Here is an 18,107-nt window from a genome sequence, read left to right on the forward strand (position 1 = left end):
CAATACGGACCTAGTGACATGCCCGGTTTTCCGGCCGTTTCGACCATGGATCCCGGAATCGCCCGAGGGGTCGCAGTTTCCCGCTCCCTCGACTCGATGATGCCCGGTGAACCCAAAGCGGGCAAGACCGACCAGGACACCTCGGGAGAAACCGGAGCTTCCTCTCCGCCCAATCATGTGACGACGTGCGGAAATGGGGGGTTCTCTTTCTCCTTCATTCTCGGAGTACGGAGTGCAGAGAAACGGAAAGGCGCCTGCATGTCTAGTGCGCGATCCTCCTCCGGGGCCCTGAGTCACTCGGTTAGTGGGCGACTAATTAGTAGTCGGTCCTCTTGAGTTGGAGAAGTCAGTTTGCCCGTCGGAGATGCAGTAGGCGTATTTTATTTCCTGCCGGAGTTGGCCAAATGAAGAGGCAACATTATTGTGTCCATACCAGGATCTTTGATCGGCCGAGAGACACTCATATTCATGTGACAAGTCATCCATCTCCCTGGAGCCCGGACGTAATCAGGCATATCCAAACTGTACCCATTCTCTACTCGTCCTATCACGGGCGACTGGATAGATCAATGGCTTCCAGTTGTTCTCGAGTGTCTACATGACAAAACGTCATACTCTGGAAGTGGCAAAAATGATGGGATAGAGAGCGACAACGAAGAATCCCGGATATTGGGAAAGGATGGGCATATGGTTTTATAGTAGGTAGGTAATTAACATTGGTATTATTCACTTGACCATTAATGGGATTCAAAGTTCTACCAGGAGAATGATGAAATCACTACGGAGTACCTTAGTTAGTAGGGTCCGGAGTACGGTGCGCGGTAAGGAGGTATCTCCGGGGTGCTGGATAATTCCTGGGTGCCGATTGGTCGGGGCCTGCCAAAGGGCACAGTCACGGGGCACGGAGTGGGCTTCCCCGGGAATTGCCTCCAGCGACCCAGGGCCGTTAGAGGACAGAACTTCGAAGACTACGGGGGTTCTGGCTCCCTCGGCCAGAAGGTCGAATGAGAAATTAGGCAGGCAATGTGAATTGGAATGGTGCAGTGCCTGATAAGTAGGTGGTTTGATAGGCACCTGATAAGATGTTTGATGACCTCAAACGATGAGATGGAGAAACCTCCAGGGCCCAATGGGCGAACGCTCCTCAGCGGCGAGATGCGGCTCAGGAGCCCCGAAATCGGGGCGTGGCTGGTAAGACTGAACGGAGAGGGAGGAAAACGTGTACGGGGGGAGGGGTTGGACTTTCGGAGTCCAGGGGGAGGGGGAGGAGCGAGGAGCGAGGAGCGAAAGGGAGGGAGTCTTCTGGGATGGAAGAGGAAAAGCGTCCTTGGCCGTTGTCGGCAGAGTTGATGGAATTGATTGCTCTGGGCGGACCGGCAGGCGTGGCAGGTGTGGTTTGCTCCGTGCCAGTAACTTACCCACCCGACCTTGGCCAACATGGCAAAAATACATACCGTGTAATCCCTGTGATCGTCCGACAGGCTGCACATGAGCGTGGGGTATGCAGGTTTTTGGGTTAGCGTTGTGGACAGGGCACCACGTACTTTTTGCTTTTTCGTTTTCTTTTCCTTGGCCGCTCGTCCAGTTTTCTAGTCTCCCTAGAGATCCCATTTTATTAATGTCTAGGCCTTAGCGCCAGGCCATGATGCCACGCAAAATTGAATCAGCACAGATAACTTACGTGCCTATTCCTGCCGAGTCCCTTAGATCCCTCTCCACGACCCCACCCCGCCGTGCCGTCGGAGCATGTTTATGATCATTTTTGTCTGTTCAACAGCCAGTATTAAGCGTTTAGCCATCGGGACCACGGCAATTACCAAGTCCTAAGCCAAAGGGGATAATTAATTTCCCTGGTCTGACCATTCCAAAGGCATGAAGTTGTCACGTACCACCGGATACTACGAACTCTCCCCATCCGTTCTCCTCTGCATGTGACCCCCTACTCCGTAATTCGTCTCACCCTCTTCGGCTCTGGTATACTTGTCGATTATTGCCCTTGGCGTTGACGCCTCCTTACTGATTTGTGGTAGCCCGCAGTGTCTGCCAAGGATTGACCACCACTGTTTCTCTTCTCTTTTCTTTTTCGTCTCTTCTTTTCACGGATCTCTTTTTGAGGATGACTTCCATGCGCACTCTAGCCCGGTTGAACCAACCGTTTCTGGTAAGATCTAGGATAAGCACCGTACCCTTGCGCCGGACCCACTTTTGCAACATCCATCCAGTCGGGTCTTGGACATGCCAAGGGTGAATGGAACCTCTCGCAAAGTACATACTCGTCGGACAGGACAGGACGTGTGGTCAACTTATCGTAGTATGTCCAGATGTGATGGATCTGTTGACTTATGGAACTTGAGTCGGACTAAATGGCCAACCAAGCTAACTACCACGCTGGAGAATCGAAAATCAGGCCAGGTGCTTGTTCTTTTCCCTTTTCTCAACCCCTTCCGGCTCGGCAGATGGGAATGATTACCAAAGAGTAAGTGATGTTTATTATCCGAGATGCAACTGCATGGATACCTTTTTCGATTCACGCCCAAGCCCAAGTTAGATAATATGGGTCATCGCCATTCTCCAATCAGAGGCTCAACAATCAGCAAGAAGATCCTGGGTACTTTGCGCTGATCACTGTTGATTGTCGGGGGCTTTCATTTTACCCCAGTGCACGTATAGAATCACTACCTAGGTACAGGACTCTGTAAGTTTGAATGCTGGGACCTCATTCTCGGCCGGCATCGGCCAGCGATTCGAACGCGACAGTATTAGCGCTGGTATGGGAAACCGCCCTCGAGGGCAGGGAGTGCGTACCGAGTGGAAACGAGCGGGAAACTTACCAGTTACACGGGCGATACCGACCTGCGTAAATAAGAAATGCTCGACACTAAATCCGTTTTCGCACTAGTCGGGTTTAATTTGGAAATTAAGCCTGGGCCCCACCGGGTTGGATCTTGACGTAGTGAAAACCTAATCTTCTTGGCCAAAAGGTTGCAAAGCCAACGCGCTGATTGGCTGCCAGTGTCTTATCTTGACTTTAGAGTAAATCCCCGGTCAACTGCAGTGCATAACGATTGGTATGATGGAGTGGCCAGTCATCCTGTGGCGGGTTGGAACGACTTCGTGTTCAAATTCAAGAGACCATTGCGACTGGATTAATAAGTCAATGATTTTTTTTAATGCCTTTAACTCTGATGATTTTCTTTGATTTTATTTTAGATGAAATCAAAGAAAGGGGGGAAAAAGTAGGGAAAGGAGGGGGGATAGTACGCTCTTCTCATCCACACCCCCCCCATTTGCGTCAACCATCCTATTCTGACCAAGGACGGAGAGCGCCGAAAACGCTCTATAGCGCCAATGACTGAGATAGAATATTTGCACCCAAATGCGGCTTCGGATACCTAGACAGTAAATTGAAACGGCCCCGGCTTTCATTTTTCTTCTAGTTTTCATAATTCTCTTTCTTTTGCGCCCGTCATTCTTTCCACTCTACAGGGATTACGGCGACGTCCTTGGCTAGAAAGACAGAAAGAAACGAACGACCTGCAATCTTGCCACGGACTCCTTTTTCGCCCATCCCCACAATTGTAATTTCGCCCATTGTTTGATCGGAAGGTACCAGCAGCTTACCTGCCTAGCTCCTACCTGCTCCTACATCTTACGGTGGGTTCCCTTCCTCTTGTCGTTACCGTCCATTCGTCCACCTCCAATACCAAATACCTACAGATGTACACCTCGGACTTGTGCCAGTGAATTCCCCGGACCTCTGCCTCCCGCCCTCCCGCTCCTGCTACCAACCTTTTTCTGCTCTACTATTTCTCTCCCCCCTCCATCCCCCCTCCTCTTTCTTTCTTTCTCTTCCCTCTTCCCTTCCATCTTTCTCGGAGCAAGACGCTGGGTCAAACATAATCTCTCTACTGTCCCTCGCCCGCGTTGTTGACCCCGTACATACTTATCAGTGACGACATTTGATTGTCTGGCATATTCCTTATCTATACGTAACGACATCCCGCCCTGCCCCGAGTCCCGCGGCAGTCCCAGTCACAGAAGCCAACAACCCCCCCTCCCCCCTAGTTTCGTCATTCCATTTTCTGTCGGTTGCCGGCGGAAGAATGGGTCTGAACTTGGAGGAAATCTATGGCCAAATTTTAGAGGAAGAGCAGCAACCGAACGAGTATTCGGAGTACCAGCCAAAGCAAGGATATGGCTGGGCGAACACTCTGCCGGAGCGGCAGGGATTGTACAATCCCGAATATGAGAAGGACGCTTGCGGCGTAGGCTTCGCTGCGTAAGTGCACAGGCGCATACAACCTGTCTCGTCGCTAGCCACAAATTTAGTCGTTCTGGCGCAGTATTGGCTAACACTCGTTTCTTCCGCTTCTAGTCATATCAAAGGCAAGCCTAGCCACAAAATTGTCAGTGATGGTAAGGGTCTTCGCTAACTGCGGTCACCCAATCGCTACATGGGATCCCGGCTAACATGAATCGCCTTATAGCTCGCAACCTGCTCTGTAACATGACGCACCGAGGTGCCGTTGGTTCAGACGCAAGAGATGGTGATGGTGCCGGTGTGATGACCAGTATTCCCCACAAGTTTTTCATCAAGAATTTTGCTCGCGATGTCGGGGTTGAACTCCCACCGCTTGGACAGTATGCAGTTGGAAACTTGTTTTTCAAGCCCGACGAGGTGTCTTTGAAGGAATCAACGGCATCGTTTGAAGAGATCGCAGGTTCTCTAGGCTTGCGCGTGCTGGGCTGGCGTGAGGTCCCTCGTGATTCAACCATTCTGGGCCCTGCTGCTCTTTCTCGTGAGCCTATCATTTTGCAGCCGTTCGTGGTATTGAAGTCCGCCTACGGCGATGGAAACAAGCCGGAAATCACCGATCCAGAGTCGTTCGACGAGAGAAACTTCGAACGCCAACTTTACGTGCTGCGGAAACGCGCCACCCATGTGATTGGACTAGCTAACTGGTTCTATCTGTGCTCTCTCAGCAACCGAAACATTGTGTACAAGGGCCAATTGGCACCTATTCAAGTATACCAGTACTACCATGATCTAGTCAATGTGGATTATGAAGGTCACTTTGCCCTCGTGCATTCTCGTTTCTCTACCAACACATTTCCCTCGTGGGACCGGGCACAGCCCCTGCGTTGGGCCGCTCACAACGGTGAGATCAACACCCTCCGGGGTAACAAGAATTGGATGCGGGCCAGAGAAGGCGTGCTCAAGTCAGACATCTTCGGTGATGAGCTCGACAGCCTCTATCCAATCGTGGAGGATGGTGGTTCCGACTCTGCGGCCTTCGACAATGTATTGGAGCTGCTGATGATCAATGGCGTGTTGTCTTTGCCCGAGGCGGTGATGCTCATGATCCCCGAGGCGTGGCAGGACAACCCGGCCATGGACCCTGCCAAAGCCGCATTCTATGAGTGGGCTGCTTGCCAGATGGAACCTTGGGATGGTCCTGCTCTTTTCACCTTCTCTGACGGGCGGTACTGTGGTGCCAATTTGGACCGTAACGGATTGCGTCCTTGTCGTTTTTATGTGACGGACGACGACCGCATCGTCTGTGCGTCCGAGGTCGGTGCTGTGGACGTCGACCCCGAGCGTGTGGTCCAGAAAGGCCGTTTGCAGCCCGGAAAGATGCTTCTAGTCGATACCGTGGCTGGCCGCATTATAGATGATTCCGAGCTCAAGTACACGGTTGCCCATCGCCAGGACTTCACGACGTGGCTGGATAAAGAGCTTTTGAAGCTTCCCGCCATCAAAGAGAAACTGATTCAACAAAATATTGACCTCCGGTATTCTATCGACGATGTTACTGTGCAGAATGATCCTCGTCTTAAGGCTTTCGGATATTCCTTCGAGCAGGTCAGCCTGCTTCTGGGACCGATGGCCGCCGACTCCAAGGAAGCTCTTGGCTCCATGGGCAACGATGCTCCGTTAGCCTGTATTGCCGAGCAGCCTCGCCTTCTCTACGAGTACTTCCGCCAGCTCTTTGCTCAGGTGACCAATCCTCCGATTGATCCGATTCGAGAGGCCGTTGTCATGTCCCTGGACTGCTACGTTGGCCCCCAGGGCAATCTCTTAGAAATGGACCCCTCCCAGTGCCATCGCCTACTGCTTCCTTCCCCCATTTTAAGCATCCCGGAGTTCAATGCCCTAAAGAATATCAACCAGGCTCACAAGGACTGGACCGTGAAGACAATCGACATCACCTTCGAGAAATCAAAGGGTGTTCCGGGATATGTCGAGGCACTTGATTCCATCTGTGATGCAACCACCGACGCTATTCAGAACGGGGATAAGGTTATTGTGCTGTCGGACCGTGCAACTTCTGCCGACAGAGTTCCTGTTTCTGCTCTTTTGGCGACCGGCCTGGTCCATCACCACCTGGTTCGTAACAAATGGAGATCCCTTGCCGCGCTGGTTGTCGAAACCGCAGAGGCTCGTGAAGTTCACCACATGTGTGTCCTGGTCGGATATGGTGCAGACGGTGTCAACCCATACCTGGCTATGGAATGTATCATCAAGATGAACCGAGAAAACCTGATTCGCAAGCAGCTCTCGGATGAAAAGGTCATCGAAAACTACAGGGCCTCCTGTGATGGCGGCATTCTTAAAGTCATGAGCAAGATGGGAATTTCTACTCTGCAGTCGTACAAGGGCGCTCAGATCTTCGAAGCTCTCGGTATTGATGATAGTGTCATTGATCGGTGTTTTGCCGGAACTGCAAGCCGTATCCGTGGCCTAACCTTTGAACTCATCGCCCAGGATGCGTTTGCCTTCCATGAGCGTGGTTACCCCTCTCGTTCGGTCACTGAAATCCCAGGTCTCCCGGAGTCTGGTGAATACCATTGGCGTGATGGAGGTGAGGAGCACGTTAACGATCCCGTCAGTATTGCCAACATGCAGGATGCCGTGCGTACGAAGAACGACAAATCTTATGAGGCTTACGCCAAGGCCGAACATGAGCAAATCAAGAACTGTACCCTCCGTGGTATGCTTGATTTTGATTTCGAGCAGCGGACGCCCATTCCAATTGATCAAGTGGAGCCCTGGACCGAGATTGTTCGCCGATTTGTCACCGGTGCTATGTCTTACGGATCGATCTCCATGGAATCTCACTCCACGCTAGCCATCGCTATGAACCGTTTGGGTGGCAAGTCTAACACTGGAGAAGGTGGTGAAGACGCTGAGCGAAGCAAGCGCATGGAGAACGGAGATACCATGCGGTCGGCTATCAAACAGATCGCCTCTGGTCGTTTCGGTGTGACATCCCATTACCTGGCAGATGCCGATGAACTGCAGATCAAAATGGCCCAGGGAGCCAAGCCTGGCGAAGGTGGTGAGCTCCCAGGCCACAAGGTCGTTGGTCCCATTGCCCATACTCGTTACTCGACTCCCGGCGTTGGTCTGATCTCGCCGCCGCCGCACCATGACATTTATTCCATTGAGGATTTGAAGCAGCTCATCTACGATCTCAAATGCTCGAATCCCCGTGCACGTGTCTCCGTCAAGCTTGTCTCGGAGGTCGGTGTTGGAATCGTTGCCTCTGGTGTCGCCAAAGCTAAGGCGGACCACATTTTGATTTCGGGCCACGATGGTGGTACTGGTGCCTCGCGTTGGACTGGCATCAAGTATGCCGGTCTTCCATGGGAGCTGGGTCTCGCTGAAACCCATCAAACTCTTGTCCTGAATGACCTGCGTGGGCGTGTTGTCGTTCAGACCGATGGTCAGCTTCGCACCGGTCGTGATCTTGCCGTTGCCTGTCTTCTTGGTGCCGAAGAATATGGCTTTGCCACTACTCCTCTCATTGCCATGGGTTGTATCATGATGAGGTTTGTTTACCCTTAGGGCTTCGCTATATAAACTTTTTGTGCTGACTTTACGGTAGAAAATGCCATCTCAACACCTGTCCCGTGGGTATTGCAACCCAAGACCCAGAGCTCCGGTCTAAGTTCTCGGGCACTCCTGAGCATGTCATCAACTTCTTCTATTACATTGCCAACGAAATGCGTGCTATCATGGCAAAACTGGGTGTGCGAACTGTCAACGAAATGGTCGGACGCGCCGAGCTGCTTAAGGTTAGGGATGACATTCGGACTCCTAAGCAGGAAAAGATTGACCTGTCTCTCATTCTTACCCCGGCTCATTCGCTCCGCCCCGGGGTTGCCACCTACAATGTCCGCAAGCAGGATCACCGTCTGCACACCCGTCTTGACAACAAGCTCATCGCCGAATCCGAGCTCGCTCTCGAGAAGGGTCTTCCTTGCAGAATCGAGTGTGACATTGTCAACACCGATCGCGCCTTGGGTGCTACTTTGTCTTATCAGGTTAGTCGCCGATTTGGTGGCGAGGGCCTTCCCCAAGACACAATCCACGCAAACATCAAAGGTTCCGCGGGTCAATCCTTCGGTGCCTACCTTGCTCCCGGTATAACCCTCGAACTCGAGGGCGATGCCAATGACTATATCGGCAAGGGTCTGTCTGGAGGCCGTCTCATTATCTACCCACCTCGCGGCGCCGCCTTCAAGGCAGAGGAGAATGTGATCGTTGGTAATACTTGTCTCTATGGTGCCACTCGTGGTACTTGCTACTTCCGTGGTATGGCTGCTGAGCGGTTTGCTGTCCGTAACTCGGGCGCCACCGCTGTGGTGGAAGGTGTTGGTGACCATGGATGTGAGTACATGACGGGTGGTCGGGTGCTCATTCTCGGATCCACTGGTCGTAACTTTGCTGCCGGTATGTCCGGTGGTATCGCCTACATTCTAGACAAGAACCAGGACTTCCATTCCAAGGTGAACATGGAAATGGTGGAAGTGTCTGGCCTGGAAGACCCTGCCGAGATTGCCTTCGTCCGCGGTCTAATCGAAGACCACCACCACTATACCGGCTCAGAATTGGCTGCTCGTGTTCTACTGGACTTCACCCGGGCGCTTCCTCATTTCGTCAAAGTACTGCCCACCGATTACAAGCGGACGTTGGAGGAGGAAGCTGCCAAGGCCGAGGCTGCTAAAAAGGCCGAGTTTACGTTGCCTCAACTTCCCAGTACTCCGGCGAACGCGGAGAAGCCCAAGGCCGAAGGCGAGTCGAAGAAGGCCGAGATGCTGGACATCGAGGATAGCATCAGCGACTCGAAGACCGAGAAGAAGCGGTCGGCTCTCATCCTGGACAAGACTAGGGGCTTCATGAAGTACAACCGGCGTAGCGAGAAGTACCGCAACCCCGTGACCCGAACTCGTGACTGGGCGGAGCTTTCCAACCGCCTCAGCGAGGATGAGCTCAAGTACCAGTCTGCTCGTTGCATGGATTGTGGTGTTCCCTTCTGTCAGTCGGACACCGGTTGCCCGATCTCCAACATCATCCCGAAATGGAACGAATTGGTGTTTCAGAATTCCTGGCAAGATGCCTTGAACCGTCTCCTCATGACCAACAACTTCCCCGAGTTCACTGGTCGTGTCTGCCCTGCCCCCTGCGAAGGTGCTTGCGTCCTAGGAATCAACGAGGACCCCGTCGGTATCAAGTCCATCGAATGTGCCATCATTGACCGTGGGTTTGAGATGGGATGGATGGTCCCTCGTCCTCCTTCAAGCCGCACCGGCAAGACCATCGCCGTCATTGGGTCAGGCCCTGCTGGCCTTGCGGCTGCTGACCAGCTCAATCGAGCTGGCCACAGTGTAACTGTCTACGAGCGCGCTGATCGCGTTGGTGGGTTGCTCATGTATGGTATCCCTAACATGAAACTTGACAAGAAGGTCGTGCAACGACGTGTTGATTTGATGGCCGCCGAGGGCATTCAATTTGCTACCAGCACCCCTGTTGGCCCTGAGTACGAGGTTTCTCTGGAGTCCCTGCGCAAGAGCAATGATGCTGTCATCATTGCTACCGGTGCCACAGTAGCGCGCGACCTTAAGGTCACTGGCCGCGAGCTCGATGGTGTGCACTTTGCCATGCAGTTCTTGCACCGCAACACCAAGTCGCTTCTCGACTCTAACCTCGCCGATGGTGCATATATCTCTGCCAAAGATAAACATGTCGTGGTTATCGGCGGTGGTGACACGGGCAATGACTGTATCGGCACCTCTGTTCGCCACGGTGCCAAATCCGTCACCAACTTCGAGCTGTTGCCTCAGCCTCCCCCCGAGCGTGCCCGTGATAACCCGTGGCCTCAGTGGCCCCGTATTTATCGGGTCGATTACGGTCACTCTGAAGTGAAAACTCATATGGGCAAGGATCCTCGCGAGTACTGTGTTATGTCTAAGGAATTCGTTGACGACGGCAGTGGTCGTGTCAAGGGGATCAACACCGTTCGTGTCGAGTGGACGAAGAGCGCTTCTGGTGGGTGGGACATGAAGACTGTTGAAGGCAGTGAGCAATTCTTCCCCGCCGATCTTGTCCTTCTTTCTATGGGTTTCCTTGGTCCTGAAGATCGCCTCCTGGGCGAGGAAATCGAACGCGACGCCCGCAAGAATGTCAAAACCCCTCCTGGCCAGTATACTTCGAACATCCCGGGCGTCTTTGCCGCTGGTGATTGCCGCCGCGGCCAGTCTCTCATTGTCTGGGGTATCAACGAGGGTCGCCAGTGCGCTCGCGAAGTCGACACTTACCTGATGAACACCAGCTCTCAGCTCCCCGTCACCGGTGGTATTGTTCGTCGACCAGCAATCGATGCAGTTCCCCAGGGTACCGTTCAGACGGTTTCTGCATGAAGGAACCACTCGAGGACCAATGCGTCTTGTGCAGCAGGACTGCCTCCGATGACGCCGAGCTCTGTGTATGCTTTACGACAAACGAAGATGACAGCGACCAATGAAATGCTATTTTATGCCCCAAAATTTTGCTTTTATCAAATCATCAAGTAAGATGAGGTTTTTGTATCTATGAAAACTACCAGTCGGGCTTATGTTACGTGGGTCATATTCCTAGCTTCTGGGTGGTTTGGATATGAGCCCGGTTGTATTGATTTGATTCTCTTTCTATTTCCACGGTTTGCCAGCCTTCTGATTTTTAATCTCCATTTCGTTTCTTCTATTTCTCTCTCTCTCTCTCTCTCTCTCTCTTTTTTTTTTTTTTTTTTTTTTTTTTTTTTTTTTTTTTTTCATGTTTCCTGCTCTATTTCTCGTCTTTTTTTATTATTATTTTCTTTTTGTTATTTTTTACCCGTGGGTGGGTGGACTTGCTTTTGGTTGCAGCGAATTCTCAAAACTGGGATACAAAGGCGCCCGAGCGTTTGGTCTTGTTCACCCTATTCTCCTCGTATCTTGCTTATATCGTACATATATCTCTTCGCAATCTATCTTAGTTTGGAATCTTTTGGGCATGTCCGAGCGTATGATAAAATCCCTTAGGCCATTCACCGGGATGTTCGACGGCGCCTGAGCCTTGTATGCTGAAGGCTACGACTATAAGCCTCCTCTAACGACAGCTCGTTCAACTGATAGGCAGTTTCAAGAACTTTTCGCGTCAACTCGTTGCGGACGGAATGCTCTTCGCACTTCATGATGAAGTCGAGAGCCGAGTTTCCCATGTTGCGCATGTCCCCGATGCACTGGTAGGTAAACTCCAGGCGCTCATCGGCCATACCGACCATGCGCCACATGTTATGCCGGAACATCTCCTGGTCGAGTCTGGTGGGTGGCTTCAGAATCGATTTAACGGGACGTCGGTCTGAGACATGGCTTCCTGGGGTGTAGTATCTCGCCGGGGGCAGAGGACCCATTTCCATCACTGGCCCCCAGCGAACGGTCTTCTTGGGAGCGCGAGCGGAGCGGAGCTGTGTCCTGTTATCTAATGGGGGATACGGAAAATATTCAGGCTCAGGAGGTGGTGACTGTGGCCGATATGCTCGGCGTCGAGATCGGCGGAGCTCCTTGAACTCCTGGATCAGAGATAGGATCGAATCCATCGAAAGACTTACTAAAGAGTAGAACCTAGGAAGGGATAGCTTCTAGATGATGGCTTCTCTCTTTCAACCTTCTCTATCGTCTTTCCCCCTGGGTTTACTGGAGTTTATATATGCGATTTCCGGAAGGTTTCACCCTCGAAAGTGCATGGCGTGGAGCCCAACAGACAAAGGATACAATGCGAACAAAGAGGTCATTGTCCTGACAGGATCTCCTTATTCAGAGACAACAATATTATGACTCTGGCGCGAATCCCCTTTAGCCGACAGGGAGTTGTCCTTGGACATCAAAGAGGGTCAAAGTTCTACCCAGAGAACCGAACAAAGACGAGAGATGCCGCAGACGCTTTGAAGGTGATATGACATGAATGTATTGTATTTTACAGGGCCCCCCTCCCAACAAGAGACAGACATCTGTTGTGCTAACAAACAACGAAGCCCCAACAGTGCGTTGTCCTCGAAGATCGCTAAACGGCACCAGCGGTTCGGTTGGCTTCTTCCTCGGCCTTCATTTCCCTCTCCAGCGCGGCAAAATCCCCCTCGAAGGCATTTCGATCCGGCTCTGTCCGTAAGTCCCAGACATCCTCACTGCTGGGGCCCGTCTTGAATTTGATGGCCTTCTTGCGGTTGTGATCGCGGATGGCCTTCTTGCGCGACGCATCGGACCACGTCCGGGTCTTCATGCAGAGCCAGAAGTTATCCCAGTGTTCGCTACACGACCGTAGCTCTCCGTATCGATAAACGTTGACAAACTGGCCCCCGAACGATTGGCAGAAGAACGCATAGTCGAAAGCGGAGCGGCAGGACATGGTGTCGGGGTAGAGTGACTCGGGGGCAATGGAGGACGGCGGTACCGTGGCTTCGGGGCCTGATTCGCTTGGGGATGAGGTCTGTTGCGAGGTTTTCGGAGAGCCGCTATTGATGTCTCCTTCTAGGCTGGCGAGCAATTTCTTGAACTCCGCGTCGGCTTGTTCCTCGCGAGTCAACGGCGGCGGGCGTGCGGATGGTTGAGGGTCTGACGATGGCTGTTGCGGAGAGGAAGACGACGGAGGGGCCGGAGAGGCCGGAGAGGCCTCCTTGGGAGACGAGGAATTCCACCACCAGCCCATTGTGAAGGCGCGAGAGAGGAGGGAGGATTGATGTATGTATGATGTCGGGGATCTTTGGAGAGCGGAAGAATCGCGAATTCCATCCCGGCGAGCCTGATTTTACCCAATACCCGCCCGTGACGGTATTTGCGGGGGAACTCCACCAGTGACCGTAATAAAACCCGTAATGTCTCGTATCCGCCGGGCTGTCGACGTCACCGGAGGAGGTCGGCCTCTTCCTCTCCCCAACAACTCTCGCTCTCCATGCGCCATGATGCGTCCGTTGTGTGTTCCAGGAAGGAGACCTCTGGTCTCCTCAGTGCCCCTACATTGGACGAGATCTGCTGCCGTACTTCCCGCACCGTGCGAGGTGGTTCGACGGCGGAGTACTACTAGTACTACTAGTTCCACTACTTCTACTACTTCCCACGCCTCATACCTCGAGACCGGGCATATCGAGGTGGGCGAGAACGAAGGGCTCCTATTTGTGAACAGTAAGCTCTACGTGATCATCCTGGCAGCAGGTCCGCACACCGTGGTCCTCGATAACTGATTTCCATCGGAGCCAGATATCTTTCCGTCAAGGTTACAGTGGGTGTTGCAGGGACCTCTCCGCGCCACGAGGTCATATGAAGAGGCCTTGAAACGCATTAATAGGCCGCACCTGGCCGCATCTGACCCGCTGCGCATCATTCACCGTGTGTTCCCGGAGGATCTGAACCTGGAAATCCAAGAAGTCGTCCCGCGCTTTAGAGAAGGTGGCGCCTTTGTCAAGTACGCCCGCAAGGCAGGACTGAAAGACGTCGATATCGAAGCGGCCATCAAGGCGAACCTAGAGGATCATCCCATCCGACCATGGTTCAATCCGTTCCAGACGGTCAGGGTTGCTCGGGTCTTGGGTCGCCCGTGGATCGAAGACCTGTATCGCATCCCGAGCAAGCGGCTGAGAGTTGAGTTCCTGGCGGGATCCGCGGACGGATGCGCCGTGGATTTGACGACCGAAAGCCTCTATTCGGCATTCCGTGGCTATGGAAAACTGAAAGACATCGAGAAACAGCCGTCGGACTCGAAGGTCTCGCCTAGGTACGCCCTGGTTGAATTCTCGCGTCCCCTGTACGCAGTCATGGCCAAAAATTGCATGCACGGCTTTATTGTCCCGGAGGTGCTTGGCGGTGGGAAAGCAGGGACGAGAATCAGGATCATGTACGAGCGAAAGATCAAATTCTCCATGCTCAAAGACTGGATCATGAACCATCCAAGGCTCGTGATCCCTGCCGTTGCCGCGCTGGTCGCGGCCATCACGGTGGCTGTCTTTGACCCCATCCGCACGTTCTTCATTGAAATGAAGATCAAAGCAACTCTTAATACCGACGAAAATAACGTACTGCGCTGGATCCGCAAGCAAGTCAGCAAGGCCAATATGATTTATTTCGGCAATCCCGGTGCCGACTCGCGCGGGCTCACGGCCATCTGGGAGGACCGCCAAGCGGACATCTCGCAGCTGCGCTCCTGGTTGACGGAGAATGTCGAGACTTTTATTGTCGTCCATGGTCCTCGTGGTTCAGGCAAACGGGAACTGGTCCTGGACCGGGCCCTCAAGGATTACAAGTACAAGATAGTCATCGACTGCAAGCAGATACAGGATGCTAGAGGTGACACGGCCAAGATTGCGCGAGCAGCCAGCCAAGTAGGCTATCGACCGGTATTCTCGTGGATGAACAGCATCAGTAGCTTCATTGATCTCGCAGCGCAGGGCATGATTGGCACCAAAGCAGGGTTTTCGGAGACTCTGGATGCGCAACTCAGCAAGATCTGGCAGAACACTGCTACAGCCTTGAAGAGGGTTACGCTGGAACATAGGCAAAAGACGGACAAGGACTTCCACCTGACCGATGAGGAGTACCTAGAGGCTCATCCCGAGCAGCGGCCCGTGGTAGTTATTGACAATTTCTTGCACAATTCCTCGGAGGATAGCGTGGTGTACGAGAAGATCACCGAATGGGCCGCTGGACTGACGGCCGGCAATATCGCCCATGTTATCTTCTTGACCACGGATGTTTCCTTTGCCAAACCTCTCAGCAAAGCCATGCCGAACTCGGTGTTCCGCATGATTTCTTTGGGAGACTGTTCACTGGAAGTGGGACGGAGGTATGTGCTAAACCATCTGGGGGATGGTGCCAAGATTAGGAACCAGCAGCTCGAAGGGAAGGAAGGTCCCGAAGGCCTCGACAGCTGCATTGAAATGTTGGGAGGCCGAGTAAAAGACCTTGAATTCATGGCACATCGCATCGAAGCAGGAGAAACGCCCCGAGGTAAGTTGCCAGGTCCGCAATCCACAACGGCCCACTTTCCCGGCTGACAATGCTCTAGCCGCGGTCAATCGAATTGTCGAGCAGTCCATTTCTGAAATCCTCAAGATGTTCATCTTGGGTGGAGAGACCGGGACCCAGCAATGGAGTCAGGAGCAAGTTTGGTCTCTGATCAAGATGTTGGCACACGCGGCGGATGGAACGCTCCCCTATAGTCGAGTTCTCCTCTCAGATCTTTTCAAGGATGATGGCGAGACCACCCTGCGGGCACTCGAGCAGGCGGAGCTCATCACCATCGCCTCGGTCAACGGCTCTCCTGAGACCATTAAACCCGGCAAACCCGTCTATCGCGCCGTGTTCCAAAGATTGACCCAGAACACGACACTAAGCAGTCGCATGGACCTAGGAGTCTTCTCGCAGCTCATTCGGATGGAGAATAGAAGCATTGCCAAGTATGAAGAGGAGCTACAGCTACTAGGGTCGTTACCCAAGCAGCCTCGAGAGCTCACGCCGAGAATCCAGTGGCTTCTGCAAAAGGTGTACAGCTCTCAAGACAAGATCGGCAAATATGAGGCAGACAGTGCGGTCTTGAAGAAGATCTTGCAGAGTCAGCATTGAGATCACGAACGAATGGACGAATATAGTATCAATCAATAATAGCCCGGCAGGTAATAAAAAAATGACTGCTCGTACATGTCGATTGTCGAACGGGTAAATTAATGAACGCATAAAAGCAATTGTGCATGCTGAGATAAGCCGTATTACCGTCCGGCCGCCACGCTATTCTTAGAACTTCTTTCTTTCCTCCACTGCGGTCCAATTCCCCTTCCCTTGGATCCTGCTTGGATCATCTCGGATTCTGTTTTGGACTTTGCATCTTCGGTGTTGGATTGGAGGTTGCGAGCTCTTCCGACTTATTCCTTTATCTTCCCCTTATTTAATTATTCATCTTTAGATGGCGTTCCCGACTGTGCGCGTGAACCTCGTTGCCCTTGAAAGCAGCTCAAAATAAATAAATCAATAAACATCTCACCATGGGTAATCTGGGATTATCACCGGACGGCCCAGTCCGCAATATCCAGGAACGCCTGGCCGAGCAGGGCTGGCCAGTGCTGGTTGCGGTTTTTCTCTTCGTCTGCATTTCCACGCGCATCATCACTGGCCTGCAAAGTGGGAAGGCAGAGAGCGAAAATCCGCGGAGAGTTCGGATGGTGCCGTACTGGCTTCCTTGGATCGGCCATGGTGTTTCATTTGTGTGGAACCATGTGAGACTGCTCAGTAAGGCCAGGTAAGTGTTTCGTGCCAATGGACTACGGCAGCTAGCTGACTGTCAGCTGTAGGGATCGAATGGATGAGCCCGTCATGGGCATCTATCTGGGCGGGAAAAAGCACGCCGCTGTAGTATCACCATCGATGGCCAGGTCTGTCATGTCCTCACGAAGTGCAAGTTCTACTACTTTGATCAATCATGCGCTGAAGGCCATCTTCGGTGACCGGGGACCCCTGCGCCACCTGGACCCAGCCAACGATAAAACTTTCCATCACACCATCCCTAATCTTTTTACGAAGGAGCCTTTTATTTCGGAGGCTTCTGCGTCTCTGGTCCGTACAATAGAACGCGATTCTCCGAACTTCGTGACCTTCTGCCATAGTGTGGTGGATCAAGCCCTCTGGGAGCGCAACAGCGACCTGGCAGTTGTGGATTCTAATGGCAAACAGGCTTGTGAAGTGAATTTCTTTGCTCTGTTGAGAAACTTCGTGGGACAGGCTACTACGACCACTCTTCTGGGACAAGGGATACTGGATGAATTTCCCACCCTATTAGACGATGTCTGGAGAATGGATGATCGGTTTCCCACCATGGCATTGGGGCTGCCTCGCTGGCTGGTGGTTCCGGGACTTCCTGCAGCGTATGCAGCTCGTGACCGTCTTCTCGGAGCTCTTGCGGAGTTTCAGCAAGCCTTTAACTATTGGGACGATGGCGTAGACCCTGGCATCAAATTCCGAGACCTCGACGATGTCTGCGAGCCGATCAAGCAACGAATCCGGTTGTCCAAAAGTATGGGACTGTCACCGCAATCTAGCGCCCCGGGCCATTTGTCTCTCCTCTGGGCCATGAATGGCAATGCGCCTAACATTGTATTTTGGCATGTTCTGCGTCTTCTTGCGGATCCAACGCTTCTGAAGGACATTCGAAAGGAGATAGCCCCCTACGTGAAGGCCTCGAGGCCTACCCGAGAAGAGACAGGGTTCCCATTCCAGGAGGCCCCCAAGATTTCCATTGATGCCGAAGGCTTGTTCAAATCCTGCCAGTTACTCAAAGCTAGTTACTATGAGACATTGCGTCTGGACTCGGCAAATTTGTCGTTTCGAGAACTCACTTCCGACGTGACTGTCTGTGAATCTGAGGCGGACGCCAAAATCGCTGGCTCGGAGCAACCTCGATCCTACGAGATCAAGAAGGGAGCAAGCGTTGCTATTCCCCACGGCGTCATTCATACCGACTCGCGGTACTTTTCGAACCCATCCCAATTCGATCCACTGAGGTTCATTCTTGCAGACCCTGAAACCGGAGAGAAGCGGGCCAAGTTGCACACCATCAACCCTTTCGGTCTCGGTGCGTTTGAATGCAAGGGGAAAGCCTTTGCCGAGAGAGAAGTCTTGTCCCTCACTTCCGCAATCATTTCTTTGTGGGATATTGAGCCGGCAGATGGAAAAGATCTCAGCCTGCCGGCCCATAAAATGTCCACCGGCGTCTACTTGCCTAAGAAAGACATCCGGGTGCGGATTTCCTCGCGTGTTTAATTGAGAAT

At 52.7% G+C, this 18,107-nt stretch overlaps 5 protein-coding genes across 5 annotated transcripts; 2 read left to right on the plus strand and 3 right to left on the minus strand.

Annotated features, from left to right (window-relative positions):
• Positions 1-814: 814 nt before the first annotated feature.
• P170DRAFT_439150 (uncharacterized protein) lies at positions 815-1,544 on the minus strand. Its single transcript, XM_024849772.1, has one exon. The coding sequence runs from the start codon at positions 1,450-1,452 to the stop codon at positions 1,096-1,098; it is 357 nt and encodes a 118-aa protein (XP_024700684.1). The 5' UTR covers positions 1,453-1,544; the 3' UTR covers positions 815-1,095.
• Positions 1,545-3,697: 2,153 nt separating this feature from the next.
• Positions 3,698-11,082, plus strand: P170DRAFT_439152 (glutamate synthase (NADH)). The gene is made up of 4 exons (XM_024849773.1): positions 3,698-4,279; positions 4,376-4,416; positions 4,488-7,833; positions 7,890-11,082. Exons 1-4 carry the CDS (start codon positions 4,104-4,106, stop codon positions 10,702-10,704), a joined length of 6,378 nt encoding a protein of 2,125 aa, XP_024700685.1. The 5' UTR covers positions 3,698-4,103; the 3' UTR covers positions 10,705-11,082.
• Positions 11,083-11,316: 234 nt separating this feature from the next.
• P170DRAFT_439153 (uncharacterized protein) lies at positions 11,317-11,971 on the minus strand. The gene has a single exon (XM_024849774.1). It carries the CDS (start codon positions 11,898-11,900, stop codon positions 11,349-11,351), a length of 552 nt encoding a protein of 183 aa, XP_024700686.1. The 5' UTR covers positions 11,901-11,971; the 3' UTR covers positions 11,317-11,348.
• Positions 11,972-11,987: 16 nt separating this feature from the next.
• P170DRAFT_439154 (EMI1 family protein) lies at positions 11,988-13,119 on the minus strand. Its single transcript, XM_024849775.1, has one exon. It carries the CDS (start codon positions 13,004-13,006, stop codon positions 12,365-12,367), a length of 642 nt encoding a protein of 213 aa, XP_024700687.1. The 5' UTR covers positions 13,007-13,119; the 3' UTR covers positions 11,988-12,364.
• A 53-nt stretch (positions 13,120-13,172) lies between these two features.
• Positions 13,173-18,099, plus strand: P170DRAFT_449093 (cytochrome P450; the record flags this gene model as incomplete). Its single annotated transcript, XM_024851016.1, has 7 exons — positions 13,173-13,270; positions 13,391-13,479; positions 13,555-13,609; positions 13,643-15,297; positions 15,356-15,901; positions 16,363-16,582; positions 16,635-18,099. The coding sequence occupies 7 exons, from the start codon at positions 13,173-13,175 to the stop codon at positions 18,097-18,099; spliced, it is 4,128 nt and encodes a 1,375-aa protein (XP_024700688.1).
• Positions 18,100-18,107: the final 8 nt, after the last annotated feature.

The sequence above is a fragment of the Aspergillus steynii genome (assembly GCF_002849105.1).
Source record: "Aspergillus steynii IBT 23096 chromosome Unknown P170scaffold_7, whole genome shotgun sequence".
NCBI classification, from domain to species: Eukaryota; Fungi; Ascomycota; class Eurotiomycetes; order Eurotiales; family Aspergillaceae; genus Aspergillus; species Aspergillus steynii.